This window comes from Halictus rubicundus, chromosome 3, assembly GCF_050948215.1.
Source record: "Halictus rubicundus isolate RS-2024b chromosome 3, iyHalRubi1_principal, whole genome shotgun sequence".
NCBI classification, from domain to species: domain Eukaryota; kingdom Metazoa; phylum Arthropoda; class Insecta; order Hymenoptera; family Halictidae; genus Halictus; species Halictus rubicundus.
Window position 1 is genome coordinate 17,880,182 of NC_135151.1, and position 21,218 is coordinate 17,901,399.

Genomic DNA, 21,218 nt, shown 5'->3' on the forward strand with positions numbered 1-21,218 from the left:
TAGTCGCAGTGCTGTCTGGTGACAGTGGTTTTCGTAAGTCGAGAGATATCGCAAAAATACTGCATTTTCGTTCGTTCAGTGTTGCCAGAAATTGTTGAAACGATATTTCGTATAATTTATGATTCCGTTTTTGGCGGTAGAGATTTCGTATATTGACTCATTCTACGTGCATTATCTCATTCTCATTGCCATATAATGCACCAGGCTTTTAATCTACAGTCGAAAAAACTGAAACGTTTACAAACGTTTGGATAGTGGCATCGTCATGGTAAAAATTTTAGGTTGTATTATTTATTTACATTATATTGTACACAGAATATGTACGCTTGGCTGCTGAAAATGGTCGATAAAATGTCTTCTATTATATAATGCCACCGAATTATTATTGTAATCACGAAAATCCTGTAAAATACTCTTATTTTCATTCATACTCGCATATCGACTACGATCTATTCGATTTTTCGGATTGAAATCACGAATGATATTTCGAAGTTCCTCTGTTCCGAACTATTCGATTTTCAGAAATACAGAAAAAATGCTAGGCTCCGAAAAATATTTCGCTGTGCAGTTAGCAAATTGATTAAAGGCGTGAATGAGCACAGTTTGCTGATTGAATGTTACCAAAATGGCTTACGCGTCGCGGTAGTCGAGTCGGTCTAAAGCAATTTTATTCTCCTGGCGTGCCTCCGCCACTTGTTTCTCGGCTGAAACTCATATTTGAAATCCACGCGTTTGCCCTATCTGCGAACGCTTTCTCTTTTTGATCACGGTGAATCATTGTTATTACCCGATTACGTTCGTAATTAGTCGATACATTCTCCCCCGAATAAAACGGGACCAAAAATCGCGACTCGTCGCGTTCGCCGATACGTTCGCGGAGTTCAGAGTGTCAAAAGGGGGATGTTGTTACAAGATGGCCAGGGATTCTCTCGATCGACAGGTTAAAAGGAAAAATGCACGCAAGGTGGGGAGAGTGCGTTGCGCAGAACGTCCTCTCCTCGAGAAAGAGAATCCGACTCGTGTGGATAGGTGCGAACGGCACGCGACCCATCACACGCATATATTCTGCGTGAACTTGCTTCCATCTCCCTTTTCCTACAGCTTTCTCCGTTACTCTTTGCAACTGTCTCTCTCTCTCTCTCTCTCTTGCTCTCTGTATCTGGTCGTCGCGAGTTTGGCGTGCGCGCGCGCGAGCGCGAACGAATCCACTATGGTGTCAGATACAGGGAATTGTGTGAAGAAAGAGGTGAACGCGAGAGGAGAGAGGGAGTATTGGAAATGGGACGGGAACTGGATGACGGCGTGGCAGCAGCCACCTAGCCATGTCAGTGACAGCGGCTCTTTGTCGAGTGTTACTTGTCCCGCGTTGTTTCCTTGCGACAATGTAATCTCGACTTCTTTGAGGAGCCGTTACTAACTATCGTTCACGTCTAATGTATGCTTCTTTATAGGATCTATTTATACGATCGCCTTGCGATTTCGACCACGAATCTTCCAACTCGAGATCATCGCGCTGTAGACGCAACCTTCGACTCTCTCATAAACTTCTTCGTATCGTTACCATATTTTTTTTCTCTCTCTCTCTCTCTCTCTCTCTCTCTCTCTCTCGAAAAGTATACCATTCATTCTCGGGCCGTGTACGATTGTCAAACGATTCGTCGTTATAGTGAAGCGAAACGTTGCGGGAGATGTAATTACGATGGGAACGAGCGAATTGCAAAAATCTGTTTTGGTACTCTTTATCCGAGTGTTACGTAACTGCTCGCTGACCAAAATGCTCGAGTGCTACGACACCGAGTTTACTCTATTGTGCTTTCCCGTTTCTGATTTCATGTCGCCCGGTTTTGACACTGAGAAATGACTGGAATGTCGGCAGATATCTTTTCGTTGTGTACCATATCGGGAGAAAATAGTCGGTGACTACGAGATTACGGTATCTAAGAAAACTGCGCACCGATCGCCGTATACTTCTATGACCGAGAGTGGAAATAAAAATATCCGTGAAGGGTGCATTGACCGATCTCGAACACAGGCCAATACGTTTAATCTGTTTAAAAATCTGCTCGAAAGAAGAAAACTCACGTCTGCGCGCGTTTTGTTCTGCATTTTGATCGTTACAACACCGAGTGAGCTATTTTCACGCATTCTTTGAGTCACTGATATCACGGTTGTCGTCTGTCACGATAACGAACGCAGTTTTCGTAATCTCGCTGGTCGATACGATACTTACAATCCCGTCCCGTATTATTTCTAATAATTACAATTTCGATTGTTTGTAGGGTTTCAGAGATTTATAAATAGAAGAATGATGTATCGCAAGCGATAGATTTAAATTGTTTCGAAACACAAGCGCGTTTCATTTCAGGGTAAACGATCGAAACGGTGGCCTGCGGTTATTTAATGTCCTTTTATCAATTTATAATCGGATAAAGAAGCAACGTCATACCTTGAATTACGATTTCGTAATTTACGAGTTGCGGATAACGTTCATCTTGTTTGTAACAATATTTAAAACCATTACTTTCTGTAATTATACGTACTATTAAGTAGCAATGACTGTAGACTAAATAACCGAGCAGGACTTTTATTTTTCTTCTAAAATTACTTCAACGTGCACGATAGCATCGCTTGAAAAATATCAAAGAAAAGAAATAGGTGTCGAATTCAAGGGACAAGATCGATTGCATTCAATCGTTCAGAGCTTTAATTATTTTTAAAAGACAAGTCTACTCTGACTGAGGTAAACGTTCCATTGATTTTTGATGATAAATCAAAGGTGACTCTATTTCGAATATGCGCCTAAAAGGAGTGCTATACTTTCTACTTTGCGGCGTACGCGAACGATTATTTCAAACGTGTACGTATATTTCTGTACCCAAAAATAGGACAATTAAATAGTCGATTTCTACACGAGTTAAGACACATTCATGCTTACGTTCTTTTTTTATAAAAATTCAAACTTTACTGCAACACAATCTAAGGACTCTGTAATTACAGCGCAATTGCAATACTTTCCTTTATTTAGATAAATATTTATGTGAAATAACATGGCATATAAAAAGAAAATGTAATAGTACTGTACAAAACCATTTTTATTGTACAAAAACGTTTCTTTTTTCAGTCCATTTAAACTATATATATCTGAATAGAACTATGCCTATGTATTTGAATTCAGGATTGTTACAAATTCTTGTTTTCGTATTTCAACGATATCATTCTATAATGTACAAATAAGTAAAATCAAGTTTTTAACAAGATAATAATCCATTTTTAACAACACATAAAAAAGCAGAATCGTTATACATTAATAATATAATATTCTATAAATCGCTGACAATGTCTAATGTGTATGTATCGATTTTTCGTTTTTAATTATTAAAATATTGAATTACATTACGCAAGAAAGGGTAGGACAAATGAAATATAAGTGAGTGAAGGGACTGGTTTGAAAGGAACAATATTTTAACAATGATTAATATTGTTTGGTATTATAGTATATAATATATAGCAATGTACCCAAACCTGTACCTCAGAAACTGTCCATTCTCTCTTCTATAATAATAAAAGGTACAATTGACAAACAATACATAACAATATTCATAAAAGATTTTACAAAAGATTCGTGTTACCTAATATTTAGTCTAATAATAATGATGCGAAATGAATTTGTTTAATTTTAATTAAAACATTTCATCTTTGTTTTAATGCGAACAGATTTTTTTCGTATAAATCGATGGTTTAATAAATGTATTAAAACATTCGTTATTGTTCATTGTTCAGAGAATAAAAACCAATGAAATGTGAATATTCATAAATCTGTATACTTTTTGTATTAAAAACGTTTTTATTATACAATGAATAAATACCCTCTCTCTCTAACAACACAATTTAAAAACGCATTTCAAGAAAAATCAAATTAATATATTTATCCGAACGGATACGAATTATACATTAGTTTATTACAAAAACGAAACCTAATTAAATTATTGTTGAAATATGTTTAATTACAGAAAATAATTAAGAGACTCGAAGAATACAAGCGTTTTAAAATTACATAACATACGTTCACATGCGTTCAAATAAATGCAAGCTTGTTACTTTGTACAGATTTAAAACGCTTTCCATAAATAGCTTCACAGTAAATGATTTGTTCTGTTACAAACAATATTGCGAACATTAGTCATTTTTAAGAAGCCCCCAACTTTCAAACAATAACATTTTATAATATCGTATTAATAGGTAGAGTAAGATTTACAGAATATACCACTCCTTCTAGTTGTGTAAAAAAGACTAGTAAAACTGTGTGACATTTTACAAATTTTTTAATTGAATTTCAATATAATCTTGTATAAAAAGAATGTTTCATATAATTGGGCCTTTCAGGCTTAATCTATGTCTGTATATGTTTTTAATAAGTATTATTATCAATGAATTTCATCCAAAAATAGAACTTACATAAAAATGGATCGGAGTTTCCGATAGGTGGTACTGTTTTGTTGTTCACAAGTTTAATGTCTTTATACAAACAATTGTTGAATGCTGTTATCACGTAAGTAAATACGTAATGTACTGCATCAACTGAATATTGAACTTCAAATGCATGTAAAATGTAACTTCATTCTATTAAACTTCATAGGTACCAATACATACATATATATATATATATATTATTTTATATTATATATATATTTTATGTACCCAAAATTATTGTGACAGAACGCAAATGATGGACGAAAACGAAAATTTTTGAATAATGGAATACAGGTGAAATCTGTCTTAAGCCTAATGCCAGTTTTAGGATTTGTTAGAAATCTTTTGTACACATATAAGAACATTATACCATAGAAGTATCCGTATTGTTTGGAGAAATTGGATATTCAAAGAAAGTCTTCTCGTGTAACACCGCTTTTGAACAAGTACAAACTTTTAACTCGATCGAAAGATACCACTTTGCCTTTTATTTCAATATCGTTATCATGTAATAAAATATTCGGTTGAGTGTTCTAAAATATATTCATGAGCCACAATTTTTATAGTTTTTTCAGCAACGGTGTGTGCGCAATATCTTTCTGAAATTGTTTTGCGATCAATGTATCATCAAGTGGTCAATCACTCTTGGACTTTGTTTCACTAGTCTGATTATCAGACTTTGTTCCGCTTTCTTGTTGTTCTGATTTTGATTCAGATTCTTGTTGACTAACTTCGTCTTCTTCGTCAGAGTAATTTGTAGGTGCTTCACCAGGTTTCAACAGTTTACCCACATAATCGTACCTTTCTAAAATAACAAATCACGCATTTGAAAAGAAACTGATCCCTTAACTTCATACACATTTACCACAGAAAGGAACATTACAATATCATGTCTTTAGAACTGAATAAATTACCTTTAAATTGCTCTTCCCATTCCTTAACAGAATTCATCTCCGCTGTGTTTAAGTCACTGAGATCATCGTATTCGTCGCTTACCATTAATGAAAATCTGGCCAATCCTCTACTGGCATCGTGTCCGCTAAACTGTTCGTATGGACCACCTATTGTAATATACATACACATGTATATAATAAAAATAATAATAATAATAATTTCGACTGCACATATTTTTGCTGTGATTTTGCATTCAGACTGTACTTACAGTCAAGGGATTAAGATCAGTCAAATATTGTCATAACAACTTAAAAATTTTGAAAAGATAGATCAACGCGGAAAAAATGTAGAAAAAATAAATCCAAAAATTCAAAACGATTAGATAAACAGAGCACACAAAATTCTGAACGCAGGTGTACGCTTTGGGATCTATATTTCGAAAATTAGCTTGGACCTCTTGTATTTTATTTTCAAAGGTTCAAACTAGCGTTCAAACGTAAAGAGAATTTTTTGATTTTTGAAATGTCGCACAATCCTAACCCCTCGAATGTGGACGAAGCTAATCAGTTCTTTAATCTAACAGAGCTACCGACAGAGCTATAACCATACTGTTGTGTTTAGTTTCTGTGAATTACATTGAAAAGATATACATGATTGCATAAAGACCTACGGAATCTAATCAGCCGTTGCGAGACTGATTATCATTATTTCTACATTATCACCGGATTCGCCGATAAGCGGCTCGGCGCCTGACAACGATTGCAACGTGAGCTAATTAAAAATCGGTCGGCAACACGGTAGCAAAAAAGAAGTCGCAATTACTGAGTCAGATGCAAACGTACATATATGACGAAGAAAAACCGTCGGGCGAGCCCTGCGACGTAAGGAAGGAGCGAACCAACCGAATTCTTACCGGGGCCATAGAAATGTGCACCGCGGGTGCAATCGAAAACGTTCCCGTTGACAGCGACCAATATTCGTCCGTCTGGCCCGGTGCCCTTGTACTGCTTCAATTCTTGCACGGTAAAATCGCGACGCAACTTCGGCAGCGGCTTCGCCGCCTGCACGGTTATCTCAGTCTTCGTCTTGCTTTTAACAATTTTGTATACCAGTAAGGTGATCACGCTGACAAGGACAAGATTTACGGGACTCTTTATGATCTCCGCAATAAAACTCGATATAAGCTGATGACCCTCCTGGTCGATGGAAGTAGATGCGGAACCCGGCGAGTCATTCTTCTCCGCCATTTTGACCACCAGTTTACGTGCCTCGCTGGGCAACACGATGCTTTTTCACGGCTCGAACAAAGTCAAACGTGTTCTCGAAACGCGATCAAAACTCCGGCAAGAATCTCGAAACGATCCCTCGAACCAACGAAACAATACTTTCCGAGATCTACGATGAAACGACTCGCGCGCAACCTCAACCATGTACTACTGACGTACCGGCACTGGCCGTGCTGATACCCACAGCGATGCGATTATATAGGTTGTTTAAAATTCCCGGTGGCGCCGAGAAGAAGTGGCAACTCGGTAAAAGAGGTGAAATGAATCTAAACATCGAACGTTTCAAGTTCGAAGTAACACTCCAGATTCCCGTATAACGCGACTAAAAACTGGTTTTAAAGGACTATACATTTACAGCCACATACAGTGTCCAGCCACCAAAATTTAACCATTATTTTTCAAAACATTTCTCGAAAATTGTCTTCGATAAATAATTAAGATCGCTTGACTTGTTCAAATAGTAACGTGTAAACATTCTGGTCTCTGCAGAATTTAACCCACTGCACTATGACCTTCGGATCACCTTGAATTAAGAAATTTAGGTTCTTTCAAGGTCACCCAAAAAGGTCGTGGTATAAACGATCGGTGAATTCGTCTTTACGTTAGTTACAACTCTGCGAATTCAAGGTAAATTTCAATTTTCACACTTTTCATGCTGAATTTCAATGGGACAAGTTCGAAGAAAGCGCTGAAGACGAAGTACCAGTTATTTTGCACGAAGGCATTTTCTTTTGGAGAACACTGTATGTTTTGACACACACTACTCCGCGACAGCGCTACTCATACAAATGTTTCTAATTCTTTTACGTCCTCGGTGGGGTACTCTACGAGCAAGAAGCTGCATGTATAATTCGAAAACTATAAAGACATGTGACATTTAATATTTTTTGCATTACATTGAATAAACTTGAATATGTTTTCCATGCGATCGTTGCAGAAAATAATATTATACATGAGTCACAGATACCGAATTCTGATACTAGTGTTGCTATTTATCAATTTGAGGAGATGCGACCAAAATTTCATCATAAGGTACAGTACATGCGTGTTCTTAATATTCTCGGTTTATAGTATGGTGAATAAAAAATTACGAATTTAAAGATTTTCGTATAGTAATCCACATGATGCTATTGCAGCTATTATTTTGTATCCGTAAGAAATTGCTGTGATTTAACTAAATCAATCTAATTGAATTAACGATTTTCGCAGTCGCGTAGAAACTGTGTTACAAATTGGATTTTGCATAGCCCGGCAGTTTTTTTTTCTTCTGTGGTAATAAATTCGTGCGTGTCATCACTTAATTCCAATTTTTCAAAGTCATGCCGTGCTGTCATTCTTTGCGTACATGTAACATAAGTTTGTGTGCAGTAATCTTGATAAGTTTAGTAGTGTAGATAGAGTACAATTGTAGTTTGTCATGTAGATGTCGCTTTTATCTCGCATAACGGTTTTGCGAACGCTCCCGATTTAAGCTTCCGTTCACGAAATTGTGGATTCGCACAATCTAGGAGTTATCGTAGTTCGATATTTACACGCACCTCGTTTGTACAGAGAGAAAGTTAATTATAAAATGTATAAATGTTATATCAAGGTTACGAAACAGATCTCTTTCTCCTTCTCTCTCTCTCTCCCCCACTCCCTCTCTCTCTCTACGAAGTACGTTATGCCAACAACATACCCGACGATAATAAATTGATTAATTTAGATGCGGTAGCAGTGGTAGAATTGAGTCAATAAATAATTGCTTCAGACTAGTTTATTGAAGACACTATCAACATATTACACTGCTATATGCGTGCACTAGTTGACTTGTACATGATCTGCAGAGTCAATTTACAAGTTGGAGTTGAGCATTGATTAATACGATTAACGATTTACAATTACAATCGAAGTAGGCGTGTAAACATCAATTCGGTTCGCGATTAAATTAGTTGTTCAATCGCTAATTTAATTACGATTAATTTCTTTTTAATCGTAAGCATTACAAATTTTAACCAATTAATGCTCAACTCCGTGTAGAGTATATGTAATAGGCTACTTGTACTTAATTGTGTTGTACTTATATTGGACGGCACCGTTTCATAAGGCTAATTCAATACTTACGATTGTAGACACTTGTACTGAGTTACATCTACCTAGTTCATGTAAAATCCATGATATACTCTCATAAAAAAGAAAACAAGATAGTAAACTAGAAGTGTTGCTTCGAGTCCGTTTTAAATAGACATGCAAGCGATAAAGCTTACAATGGAGCTTTCTCGTCTTGAAAATCCAGATAGGGGCGAATGTTTAAAGAGGAGGAGACCATGTTCACGTCGACTTTTTCCGAACACATCGGACATACTCCTTCGGTCTCGATTATTCTAATGCGATAAAACAAACGGATTTGGCGATTTTACGATAAACATATATGTATATTTAAAGTAAAATATGTGTACCTTAAAAATTCGCTTTTTATGGCAGGGAAATCACATTGAGGACACGTTGTGAAGTCATGTTCAACGATATGTCGTCCCTATAAATAATACCGTGAGTAAATACCGATGCGTGCAACTTATTTGATGGGCTAATTGTCAAAAAAAAAAAAAAAAAACTAACCGTAGCTATACAAAAGGGTATCGTATTTTTGCATTTATCACAGGTGATCTCAGTCTCGGGAAGTTTACTCTTGCAATATGGACACGGAGTTAGAGGCTCTTCTTCGTCCTCGTTATCCTTCGATCTCGGTGGTTTCCTAACGATTGCTTCAATTTTCTTACTATACTTTGCATCAATTTGATTCCTATACTCGGGACGCATTAACATGGCAGCAAAATTGAATGCCGCGTTCTTCAATCCTGCTCTTTGACATTCTATTACAGTAGACGTTAAGATTGGAACAATATCTAAAATCATGATGTATATTATTTGATAGCAGCTTTTACGTTGCAAAATACTTTATACGTTTCTACTAACGTGACGGAAACTTTGAAATGTTGTTGGCCACTCTTATCAGCATACGAGCACCGCGTAAGTGGTCGCTTTTCTTTACGTGTAATCTGACCAGGATATACGAATGTAAAAGTCTTAAATTATTTTGCATATCTAGCGGTATAGTAATTTTGTTCCTTTTCAACTCTTGGTACATACTGAACAGTACATCATGCGCGTTCCTGTAATTTCCTGTTAAAAAACGTTTGTCATATTAGACTGCATACCACATATGTGTAAATTCGAAACACACCATTAATTTGTTCTTCGTTTGCTATTATAATTGCTGTCTTCGCGGCATCCTTGTATTGTTTTCTGGCCATGTACAATCGGAACAGATATTTAGGGTCCTATCAAATTATACAAGCATATTTAACAATTGTTACATCTCTGCACTGGAGAGATTAAAAATTATCCAGTTACCTTTGGCAATCCATCTCCACCCAATAAGAAATCTATCATTTGATTTGCCAGTTTATCATCCTTCGAAGAAGCAACCGTGTCAATAGCTAATGACAGAACCTCGTTTTCGTCTGCCATTAATTGAGCAGCTTTTAACAAATGCCGCAACGCCTTCTGGTATTCTTTCGCGTGAAAATAATACTTTCCCGCTAAGTGATTATTCTTCTGAGACTCAAAGTGCATGGCTAAACTCCTGAAATCTTCCTTTCGCGCATTATCATCGTCGATCGAGTTTATCAAAATTTCTCCGTACAATTCCATCTTTCCGTGTTGATTGGCCAATTGGAAAGCCTCGTCGTGGCAATTCGATAAAATTAAAAATTTGATCGCCGAATTGTAATCGTTCATTTTCTGGAAATATTTCGCCACCATTTTCGCGCCTTCGACGCTTTTCGTTTGTTGTACTACCTCCACGCTTCGAGCTGTAAATTGTAAATGTTTTAAGAATGATTTCTCACAACGATCAGTGTAGAACGCATCGATTATCGAATTACCTGGGTTGTTCAAATGTTCCAGATTAATCCTAATGATGTTCTCAAAATCTTTTGCAGTTTCGTACGCTCTGGCCGCTTCTTCGTATTTGCCCTCGGCTTCCTTCGCTTTAGCATACTGTACGTTAATTTTGGCAGACGATATCTGTGGCAACAGGTGCCCCACCTTCTGCCAATTCTTTAGTTTTATATATGCGGACGCTGCTTTGTCAAAATACTCGGCTTTCTCATACAATAGTGCAGCTTCGTTGAATTGCTACAAAAGCAGAAACATTTAGATGCGAGCAAAACGTGTGTACACGTATATTGTGTGCATATATTTTCCTTGCACGTGTACCTTCATTGATTCGAGTATTTCCGCGCATTCCTTTCGCAACTGTCTTGAACTCTCATTGTCTACAGCTATGCTCACACCCTTTCTACTGTCACCGCATCGAATAGACATTCTGGCAATTCCGGCAAGACACAAGTTCCGATGATGCGGATTATAAACAGTCGTAATCGATGAACTATTCGTTTCCACCAATCCGCGTTCGTAATTCGATAATGCTTTAGGATAATTTCCCCTACAATAATCACGGTTTTAATAGAATTACGTTATACCCGTACGTATCGGATACGAAGCTCTTACGTGAATTCCAATTGTTGCGCGTATTCCCTAGCAATATAAGGAATTTCATCGGGTTTCAGCTTTTGCGCTAGGTTTAATGCTTGTTCCCATTGCATCAAATCTCTTCTTAAATATAATGCTTGCACCGGTTCCGAGGACTGTAGGAAAAACTTTTCCGCTTGATTATAGTTACCGAGTAAGATGCACGCGTGACCAGATAACAATGGCAATTCGTCTACATTCTCCATGCTTTGTAACGCCCACACCATCGAGGCGTCTTCTATGTGTCGATAAACGCGTATCGCTGCAGTTCGGAATAATTGTTCAGTACTAAATATTTATACGAGTCATACGAACTGTAGGAATATTTACCAAAATCGACATTTAAATTTGCAATCGAACTCTCCCCCAATTTTATCCACGATTCTCTTTCATTAATCTTCTCGCAAGTGTTCCACGCTTGTTCGAATCTAAAATGGGATGCACGTTCATAGACTTTATTTTATTTATCAATGGCCAAAAGGCATATTTACCGTCTGCATAAAATTTGATTTTCTAAAACTTCTTTCAGTTTCGCCGGTTCTACAATATTCCCTGCATCCTCGTGAGAAGATAACGTGATCTGAATTAATTTATTACTTATCGAACTTAACGTTAATTCACCAGAGTACAATAATAATGGTAACGTTTCGGATGGCAGCTTCGTCGTACTTATCTTCTCGATTTTTGTACCTATTTGTGAAACGTGTTTTAACATCTCTTAAAACCTTCGTTTCAATTTAATTAAATCGATTTTCAATTACGAGCTCACCTTCGATGAAATATTTGACGAATATGTACGTAATCAGAATGTTCTTGTTGTATACGGCCAATATATTGCGTTCCAATATATTTTGATCCCATATTATTCCCTGTATATAGTCCGGACAATCGGGAATTTGTATAACACTCTCTTGCATAGGATTGTACAAGTATGCGTCCGATTTATTATCTATAAAACACAATTGTGTCCCATTTGCATCTAAATAGATCTCCTTTATACCGTTGTTGTGTGTGTGCTCTGTGCACTGATTGAAAAGTTCTAGGCAAAAGTAGATTATCTGACCCATCTAAATATATAATGAATGCAAATTAGTGTTTCTGACACACATTTTGGTCAGTACGAACGTTTGCTATACATTCCCGGAAACCCATCCTACTTAAACCGCGCATGTCGACTGCAAACGATTTAATTTTATGTATGATCTTAACACACAATGCTATTGAACACTGTTTCGTCAAGTCATGTTCGTTAATGAACTATTTCTTAATGAGGTATCGGAAGCAAATCAAAGTGACGGTATCCGGGATTTTAATGTTATGCGACTCACATCGTTGCCGTAGACTAAGAAGTCTGTGCTAAGGGCATGGCACGTTATTCTGCAATCCGAGACATTTAAATCTGGAAACATTTTCGTGTCTTTTCCTTCCTTGGTTAGCGATTGGTTTTGTTTGATCTGTAACAGCAACGAGTTAACACTCGATCTATCAACGATTTATGGTACTAAGTCTATGCTGAATTTAATGTACTTGTTACCGAGTGTAACTGTAATTTCCCATCAAACAAAACCGAGACGTAGGTCTCATTCAGTCGTATGCTGTCTATTGTTGCTAGATAGTCCCTTTCAAAGTGCGCCGTTGTGTCGTACGGATTTTCCGACATGTCCCAGAGAAGTGCTCTATTATTTAAACCCACTGCTACGTGCATCGGGCCTATTGCCAATACTGACGGTTCTATGATGGTATTAATCATTATGGGCTCTGACTTTTCCTGTTGAGTAGTTCCAAATACATATACACATCTATTGCCTGTAGACTACATTTTCTAACGACGACAGTGTTTGTACCTTGTCCAAAGTGTAAAGGTGTACCGCTACTTCTGTTAAACTAGTAAGCAACGCAATTTTATTTCCACAAACGCTGGATAGTTTTGGAATCTGTATTAGATAGACTAACACATTTCCAGAGTAAGTTACAGCCGCTATCATGGATCCATCCATGGACCATTCTAGCTTGCTGATTCCTGTTTCGTTACTGACTGTAATTAATTTTTCAGTTTCTTCGAGATTCTGTAGACTATGTATCTTTATGGTATTACTACCGCACGTCGCAATCTTTCCTATTGTTTGACTTATAGCCAAATCGGTCAACGAATCTTTGTGGTTTTTAACTTGAAATAGCTCTTGCCCTACTTCCTTTATATGCGTCGAAATTGCAGTAAAATACCCAGTCTCGAAACCTACTAAGATATAACCGTCTCCATACCTAAAAAAGTTGACTTTAAGAAAAAATCCAGTCGCATTTATTTCGATACCACATTGCACAATCTTACCATTTGTATGTAACAATAGGTCCATAGCGTTTTTGAAAAGCTAATTCAATAGGGTTCTCTGGATCCAAAATATTGTACAAGAATAAAGTGGTTTTATTAATAACAAGAGATACCTAATGAACGATAGGAAATTAATAGCATCTTGCATATGCATAGCTACATTTTAGAAAGTAATTTGAAAAAGAATCATACTGTATTTTCACCCCCAATTCTGTGATCCATCTTCATTTCATTGAACTGAATGTCAGATGGATCACCTTGGAGAGGGATTTCACGGCGTGTGTCTCCATCGCTTGTGCTAATAGTTAAAGCTTTGTCTTCGCTGGCAAGAGCCAAAAGTCCCTCGTAAGACCAAGCACCACATGTTATACGTCTTTTATGTTTTCCCAGAATTGGTGTCCTTCTGTTAATTAATAAATCAATATGTCTATTGCTCGGAAAATGTACAACAATGTCTTAATTGTGAGAAAGATGCGCATACTTGGCATTTATATGATCGTAAAGAACTAAATTTCCTTTTTGCGTTCCTACAGCTAATAAACAGGTTCTCTTTGCCCACATTATACATGTCAAGTTATCTTTTACACCGGCATCTATTTGAGATTTTTTTCCAGTCGTTGCGTCCCATAATACGATAATAGAAGAATTTTGTGATATAATAGCCAACAGATCTCCATCAGAGTCCCATCCGAATCCAGTGCACAAACCAGAAATGTGAATACGTTCTTGTAGGTCGCCTTGTCTATTGAAAATAGCAACCGAGGAATCGTAGCCAGTGGTTGCTAAATGAGTACTGTTGCCGGGTCGCCAAGAGATAAACACTGTACCAGAACCATGAGGTTGATACAGTTGGTACAATACCTGCATTTAACAATTTGACAACTGAATATACCATTGAATCAAACAAGTTTATCCTCATTTCATTGTCGATATAAAGATCGATCTCGTAATAATAATAACTTCATATGTCACTCGCAACAATTAAATAACAAGATGAAAAAATAGTTGCTTGTGAAAGTTTGAATAACACATAACCTACCTTCTCAGTCGACATACTTTTAAGGGTATAAATTTTTATCGGTGCAATTGTGATGGCTGAACACCTAATCGCGTAGAAGAATGTTGCGACGGCGCATAGTTGAAATATCGATTCATTAGCTTCTGTTTTTTACGTATATTATTGCGTCCGCCTTGTCTGCCATGTTGTTTATGTTTAGGGTAGCCTTTCCGATCAATTTCAAATCGTTTGACGCTTTGTTGTGATAAGTCGATCATAGATCGCACCACTTATCGATATTGTGGCGGTAGATTTAAATTATTTTAATCGAAGGATTAAGGGCTAGTTAACACAGATTACGTGACCCCCAAAACGTGGGCCACACAAATACATTGGATGATAGGTCTATCCTATATCTCATCTGTGTAAACACTGTGATGGCAAAATAATATAACAAATTTTTTCTACGCTTTCAAAAAAGACTAATTTCCGAACGACGGAACACAATGCGAAAAAAAATTTAACTATTTCCATCACCTATTTATCCTCTTCAAGATTTTTAGAGACATTCAATAAAATCTATTTTTCTGTCTATGATTCTGAATTGATAACTCTGTAAAAACTTCTTTACTGAATTTCCTCTCTGTTAGGATTTCAACAGCAAACTCTTTCTATGTAAATAGCACAGATTGAAGATCTTTGTGATTGAATGGAACTCTGTAGCCATATATGTATAGTCAATGGTTTCATTGTAGAAGAAAATATTGGTTTAAAGTATTGTGTACACAAATATATTTATTTCAACATACAAGTCTGTTGATCGAAATATTCTATATCTAGAATTAATAACAGATTTATGCGTTAAATCATAGTGAGCAGACATTACATTAGTATACAAATCGTATAGGTTAGGTAACAACTGTACGTGGTTCTTCGTTCGTACTGAAATGAAATTTTATACAAAATGTTCTCTTTGATATTCACAAAACGAGCATTTCGCTTGCAAGCACGTCAATTCGCGAGCTTTCTTGTTAGTAGTAAGACTCGAATCGATAAAAAAGTAATACAACATTCTACAAATGTAAATTGTATCGGCTTAATAAACCAGAATCATAGAGCATATAACCGGCCATTCAGTAATGCGACCAACGAAAGTTGTTTTCTACCACCGTTAATGAATATACCGCTTATTAAGTTTCCATCGTTCTTCTATTGGTATAAACAATTCCTATTTAACCTGTACGTTCGACAGTCTCTTGACAAAACGTTTAGCCTTCAGGAGTTTTCGGCTGGAGCAAAGCATGTATGGTACTTTTACTAATTTATTATATCACCTCTGTCCCATATTATTATACACACTCAATTTTTTATTTAGTTCTATATAATTTAAAGTATTGCAGGATGCATTCAGAGCATTTTTGCTACATTCGAGCGACACAGGCAAACTCCCATTGCGACTAAGTTTTTCTTTATTCATATATTAGTACCAATCTGTAATTATGTCAGCCACCTAATCATTCGGTTATATTAATTACAAACAAAGGCTATAGCAAGGATTTTTAAAAATGTGTGCCATAATGTGGAACAAAGGTAGTATACATTTAATATAAAGTTAATGATCAAAGAAGGACCATCTAAATGAAAAACGATTATCGAAACATGTCTGTATGGTTTTTTAATAAATCTTTGGAGTAAAGGAAATTGTGTTTGTTATAGGCGATTAAGATAATATCAGAGGCATTAACTTTACGAAATTATGAAAACCTGCACGGTCTTGTAGATGAGATTACAATAGAAATAATAAAGAAAAAGGTCGATGGCTTGGCAAGTGCACAGAGGAGATTAATTACAGTAAGCGATGCAGGTTTGACATGGTATGTCAATTATAGTTTGGGTGTCAAAGATGGTAGAGTCTCAGGTAATAAGATTAAGCTATAAAAGATATTGTTTTTATAAACATATGTCTCAAAAGAATGATAGTACAGTGGGCTCTCTCTTAGCCGATCCACGTTGGAGTGGACATTGGGCCGGATAAACAATTGGTCGGTTAATTCGAATTATATATACAGTGGATCCAAAAAGTACTTAAACACTTCATTTTCGATTCTTGAAAAATTGCCTGTTTTATGGAAACAGTGAAAACAAAAATGAGGGACAAGTTCGGTTGTGTGATTTAACTTATACTACGAACGTATAAAATATTTATTATTTACGTGTATATGTCTACATAAAATCTAGATATAATATAGTAAAATAACATATAATAATATATAAATATAATGTTGATTGTGTTACATCAAAGTCCGTTATTACTGAAAAATGCGAATCGACATTGATCGGTTAAAGCTAGACCGGATAAGAGGGAAGTCTACTGTATCGGGTTTTAATAGTTTTAATTTTATGTGAGTTTATTGTAGATTGTGACTATATTCTTGAGATTTCGCAATTGGGTTATTACTTGCCCGGTTTACAAGATTCACAGAACTCAGACAATGTAGAAAGAAGAATGTTTATAACCGAGAATGGAGTAGAAAAACTGGGTCTAATGGTGTTTAACTACACGTTTCAAAGGAATTATAAAAATGGAATAGGAGGACCATGGATGGCAACAGTAGTGAATCATTTTTCAATTACGGTACAGCAAATATTGCCGACTTGATGTTTAAAAGTACAGAATTACTCTTTTCTTTTTCTTTTTCAGTCATGATCTTTCCTTCGATTCAAGTTGATGTAGTGTATTACTGCAATGGCATGAAATGTGGAGTCAGAAATGTACGTATTTATTAAGAAATTTAAGATTTTATTTAGTTGCATTTCGATATGATAGCCACATACATTGTTTTCTTTCTAAAAGATAATAAAAACATAATTGTATGTACACTTAAGAGCCTATTAACTTTAGTAAAGGAGGTATGTAATTCTGCATGTGCAATTTCGTTGCATCAAGAGGTGCTCCATTTTTCGATACAGAAATGATTAGCGGCCCCTACAATGGATCAATGTTATGAAAGAATGCCATTACTTATGAGGATTTAAGAGAGAAGCACAAATCACCTTGTTGATTTGAGGATTGTGAATCCAACATTCATTCTTATTTGGATGTTGAGACAAATTGTTTCGTTCTGTAGGGACAGAATTATAGAAGCGTATTTGTAACTGTTGAGGGTTAGCTACTTCGATTTTGATTACATTTAAATAAGGTTCCATGACGGAAAAAGTAACTTCTACGCATATTTTTGTTGTTTTAAAGGTGACATCGAACGTTGTTTTATCGAAATTGATAATAGTAGCCGGATGATCATCTGCAATATTTTGTTATGTAAAAAAAGAAGCAACGATCTGTTCGTAATATAAATAGAGTTCGAATTACTTTTATAAACAGCATCGGTCAATCGAAATGGTTTTGTAATGGAGGATGCAAACATTGGAATTTGTTTTCGTTCCTCATCTTTGAAACAACTGTCTATAGCTAGAATTATAAAGATCGTTAGATACAAAGCGCATGATGTATATATCATGCATAATTGTATATCGACGTACATTTTCCTACTTCTTCAAATAATTTTGTAACTGGTATATCCTTGGTAATGTATTTACTGAGATGAGTCATATATAAACCATATTTACTGTTTAATCTTTCGTAACTAGGTCTGTGACCAGACGTTGAATATGCTTGAAGTAAATTTCGAAGATTTTTCTTACTTTTGTATTCGGTTACAGTCGGCACTTCATTATAAATTCCAGTATTAAATTCCCTAAAAATATTTACATTAATAATGAAACATCGAAACAATAAAATAGAATGAAACGAGGACAGATAACTTGCTTTGAAGGTAATAGTTGGCACATGTCTAATATAACAATTAATAATTCCGGATCATTTTGAAGAAATGACGCTAATAGTTCGCTTTCGCATATAGCATCTTTCCTGAGATATATGTCCGGAGCATCTACTGCAAGCATATAACTCTCTTGCATCTTGAAGCCATGACCGGCAAAATAGAATAAACCTGTCGAAACCGAACAATTGTTTCATGTTGCATTTCTTGTATTTGGAAATTTGTTTGTCTTACCATAGACACCACCGACTAAGATTTTGCTAAATAACTCTATTGCTTTTTTCATTTGGGATATTGTTAAGTCTCTCAGACAAATCACCTCGAAACCGATTTCTTTGAGCAGATCAGCAATATAAGCACCGTCATTTGTTGAAGTTGAAAGAGATTCTTGTCTATGATAGTCCTTATTTACAATAATTAAAGCTCTTTTTGCAACTGCTTTTAATTTCGGAAGCTGCGTCTGTTAAATGACGATATTCAATCATTATATTGAAATATATTACGGAGTCTTGACACGCATCTATAACTATTACCATGATAAGAGCTCTATCTGTATAAACATCACTGACATCGTTATAAACGTGACAGTAATATTTTCCTTCGTGTTTAGAACTAAAATTTTCTATCTGAAATAATAAGTGATTGAATATGCGAGCTAATGCAGTAGAAGTACAGGTACAATACAGCAAACAAATGAACATATCAGCTTCTTTACATGCAGTACGTTAGTAGTTTCTCCTTCTAATTTAAAATTTTCATGGAACCATTGATATTTTGGTTCAGGATTTCCTCCAGCTTTACAATATATTGTAAAATCTTCTCCTTCTTTAACTTCCAAGACTGGCTGTGGTTGTTCTTCTATTGTAACAGGTACAGAACAGATTTGTACATAGACAGAGTTTGAAGTCAAATTAGATATAAGAATTCCATCGTGTCTAATCTGGGACACTTTACATTTATATTCTCCTGCTTGGGAAACACTTTGAAATATATATGGAATCAGATTTGCTACACAGTCCAAGACTACTTAGAGTTTAAGCCTTAAGAACATGAAGATGCTATACCTAACAATGGTAATGTCCAGCTCTGTGGAAGTACAGTGTTGTAGTGGCATATTTTGATGATACCACAAGTAACTCGGAGGTGGCATTCCCACTGCTTTACAAAACAATCTAAGACGACGTCCGAGTGGTATGTTTAATGTATTGGTTCCTGCCTGCTCCATTGGATGCGTAGTAATTTGCAGAGGTTCTAAAGATATGTAGCATTCATTTCTAATGTTAAAGAAAGATTAAACTGTTAAAACTGTACCTGGATCAGATATAACAGATAGAACATTATGAAGTCCACAATCATCTAACAATATACGCAAGATCTCGATAGTGCACATTTTAATATTTAATTCGAAAAGCAGTCTCTCTCCTGGAGTCTGGTGAGGTACTTTTGTTTCCCTCAAAGACTGTACCCACGAAGTACTGTGGATTCATAATTATAATAAAATTGAAATTATTGACTATTGCTATTCGACAAAGTTTTATTGCTATGAAATGTAAAACAACATAAGTCACATGGCCATTTAAAGACCTCGGTTAACGGATGAATTAAAATGTTTCAAAATATGACTTATAAAGTTTTTCCTGTTGACTATAGAATTAATTTCTTATTACCATGAATATTGAAGTTGTTCGGCTACATGGTTCGCTAATGTTATCCATGCTGAATCTTTGTCGAGTGCGTTAATTAAGTCTTTATATACATTCGCAGGTAAACATTCAATAGTGGCGTTTTGATCGAACCGTGTCATTGTTAACATCCTTAAATGTTAAACGTCTCCATTAACATGATTCAGAAATATGTGTCAATATATTTTTCTCGATCGATACAGTAGATATATATCTACGATCGAACAAAGCATCAATTACAAATAAATCACGTATTTATATGTATATACAGCATACAGGAATGAATACTAAATATTAAGTACATTCATATTCTTATATTTAACTTCTCGAAACATTCTTTTCAACTTTTCTTTTAAAAAAATCAGGACATGAATAGACGGGTGCGATACTTGTTGTAAGTTACGTAACAATTCTACGTTTCGTAAATAAAATTTAGAGTTCATTTCAGATAAGGATGGTTGGGAAATACTCGCATTTTATGGAAAAAGAAGTAGATCTTTAATTTTCTCTGAAACCTAGATACGACAAAGAAAAATGTAGCTATACATAAAACAAAGAAAGTATTGTAGCTTGCAGAACCCGCGTTTTATTATCGCGGGTATTTTATCTCTTTCGTCTACCATGCGGAACAGGGAGCAGCGTCGATAAATAGGCGAAAGAGGCTAGCTTTTCGGAACACCCCGGAAAAGCCAGAGAGCATTTTTGTAGATAAGAAACTCTGGCATTTTTCGAGAACCAATCGCCCGCGCGCATGCGTTTGTAAGTACGTCCCTTAAGATTAAAATTCCTTAATATTTACGCAAAATACACATAAAATTCGTTTCAAATGTATACCAACACCCAGTTACATATGTGACACGATGAAATTAATCTCTCGAGTAATATCTAATTTATGAAAACGTTCTGTATTTCTTAATCTCCATGTTATGCAACATTCCGTTTCAAACATTGCCGCGCTTGCCGGCGTTCCAAATTTTTCGCTTGCTGTTTCTTCGTACCCCTGATGTCCAGAGATATCAAGCAGGTTTTTGAAACTGTTATAACATCAATATCGATTCTAAAAACAGTTATTTTTCGACCCGTTGCAAGTCCCGCTGTCAACTCGCAGAAGCGGCAACATTGTCTGCAAGTAGGTCCGTAGTAGGA

General features: G+C 35.9%; 4 protein-coding genes across 6 annotated transcripts; 1 reads left to right on the forward strand and 3 right to left on the reverse strand.

The window, feature by feature from the left end:
- Positions 1 to 3,899: 3,899 nt before the first annotated feature.
- Msbp (membrane steroid binding protein) lies at positions 3,900 to 6,800 on the reverse strand. Its single transcript, XM_076785933.1, has 3 exons — positions 6,278 to 6,800; positions 5,385 to 5,531; positions 3,900 to 5,275 (listed from the first exon to the last, which is right to left on the reverse strand). Exons 1-3 carry the CDS (start codon positions 6,609 to 6,611, stop codon positions 5,106 to 5,108), a joined length of 651 nt encoding a protein of 216 aa, XP_076642048.1. The 5' UTR covers positions 6,612 to 6,800; the 3' UTR covers positions 3,900 to 5,105.
- A 179-nt stretch (positions 6,801 to 6,979) lies between these two features.
- On the forward strand, positions 6,980 to 17,662 carry LOC143352897 (m-AAA protease-interacting protein 1, mitochondrial). Of its 3 annotated transcripts, XR_013082013.1 has the most exons (5): positions 15,287 to 15,854; positions 16,268 to 16,469; positions 16,969 to 17,186; positions 17,253 to 17,323; positions 17,522 to 17,662. XR_013082013.1 is itself a non-coding variant. In XM_076785921.1 (4 exons), exons 1-4 carry the CDS (start codon positions 7,659 to 7,661, stop codon positions 17,256 to 17,258), a joined length of 450 nt encoding a protein of 149 aa, XP_076642036.1. In that variant the 5' UTR covers positions 6,980 to 7,658; the 3' UTR covers positions 17,259 to 17,431. The 3 variants fall into 3 exon arrangements, 2 of the variants coding, with proteins under 2 accessions (XP_076642036.1, XP_076642035.1); XM_076785921.1 differs by lacking the exons at positions 15,287 to 15,854; positions 17,522 to 17,662 and adding an exon at positions 6,980 to 7,682 and having other exon boundaries at positions 17,253 to 17,431; XM_076785920.1 differs by lacking the exon at positions 17,522 to 17,662 and having other exon boundaries at positions 15,288 to 15,854; positions 17,253 to 17,431.
- Positions 8,616 to 14,757, reverse strand: Oseg6 (intraflagellar transport protein Oseg6). The gene is made up of 19 exons (XM_076785811.1): positions 14,594 to 14,757; positions 14,036 to 14,415; positions 13,747 to 13,957; positions 13,555 to 13,667; positions 13,070 to 13,487; positions 12,760 to 12,993; positions 12,554 to 12,679; positions 11,995 to 12,292; positions 11,717 to 11,915; positions 11,556 to 11,653; positions 11,205 to 11,487; positions 10,911 to 11,139; positions 10,577 to 10,829; positions 10,044 to 10,504; positions 9,874 to 9,970; positions 9,606 to 9,812; positions 9,249 to 9,535; positions 9,089 to 9,165; positions 8,616 to 9,013 (listed from the first exon to the last, which is right to left on the reverse strand). The coding sequence occupies exons 1-19, from the start codon at positions 14,606 to 14,608 to the stop codon at positions 8,893 to 8,895; spliced, it is 4,107 nt and encodes a 1,368-aa protein (XP_076641926.1). The 5' UTR covers positions 14,609 to 14,757; the 3' UTR covers positions 8,616 to 8,892.
- Positions 17,344 to 20,213, reverse strand: LOC143352884 (mucosa-associated lymphoid tissue lymphoma translocation protein 1). Its single transcript, XM_076785890.1, has 11 exons — positions 20,058 to 20,213; positions 19,702 to 19,865; positions 19,455 to 19,641; positions 19,106 to 19,370; positions 18,924 to 19,016; positions 18,625 to 18,850; positions 18,378 to 18,561; positions 18,092 to 18,306; positions 17,922 to 18,020; positions 17,606 to 17,853; positions 17,344 to 17,537 (listed from the first exon to the last, which is right to left on the reverse strand). Exons 1-11 carry the CDS (start codon positions 20,201 to 20,203, stop codon positions 17,433 to 17,435), a joined length of 1,932 nt encoding a protein of 643 aa, XP_076642005.1. The 5' UTR covers positions 20,204 to 20,213; the 3' UTR covers positions 17,344 to 17,432.
- Positions 20,214 to 21,218: the final 1,005 nt, after the last annotated feature.

Bases quoted from the DNA above. Each gene is read 5' to 3' on its own strand.
- LOC143352884 (XM_076785890.1), bottom strand. From the start codon at position 20,203: ATGTTAACAATGACACGGTTCGATCAAAACGCCACTATTGAATGTTTA. The intron at 19,866-20,057 runs GTAATAAGAAAT...ATGAATCCACAG, and splicing joins GAACAACTTCAATATTCATG to TACTTCGTGGGTACAGTCTT. The intron at 19,017-19,105 runs GTAAAGAAGCTG...TTATTATTTCAG, and splicing joins AAACTACTAACGTACTGCAT to ATAGAAAATTTTAGTTCTAA.
- Oseg6 (XM_076785811.1), bottom strand. The intron at 13,488-13,554 runs GTAAGATTGTGC...CAACTTTTTTAG, and splicing joins CCTATTGTTACATACAAATG to GTATGGAGACGGTTATATCT. The intron at 11,654-11,716 runs GTAAATATGCCT...ATCCCATTTTAG, and splicing joins AATCAAATTTTATGCAGACG to ATTCGAACAAGCGTGGAACA.
- Msbp (XM_076785933.1), bottom strand. From the start codon at position 6,611: ATGGCGGAGAAGAATGACTCGCCGGGTTCCGCATCTACTTCCATCGAC. The intron at 5,532-6,277 runs GTAAGAATTCGG...ATATTACAATAG, and splicing joins TGCACATTTCTATGGCCCCG to GTGGTCCATACGAACAGTTT. The intron at 5,276-5,384 runs GTAATTTATTCA...TTGTTATTTTAG, and splicing joins ATGGGAAGAGCAATTTAAAG to AAAGGTACGATTATGTGGGT.
- LOC143352897 (XM_076785920.1), top strand. From the start codon at position 15,516: ATGTTCTCTTTGATATTCACAAAACGAGCATTTCGCTTGCAAGCACGT. The intron at 15,855-16,267 runs GTATGGTACTTT...TGTTTGTTATAG, and splicing joins TTTCGGCTGGAGCAAAGCAT to GCGATTAAGATAATATCAGA. The intron at 16,470-16,968 runs GTAATAAGATTA...AGTTTATTGTAG, and splicing joins CAAAGATGGTAGAGTCTCAG to ATTGTGACTATATTCTTGAG.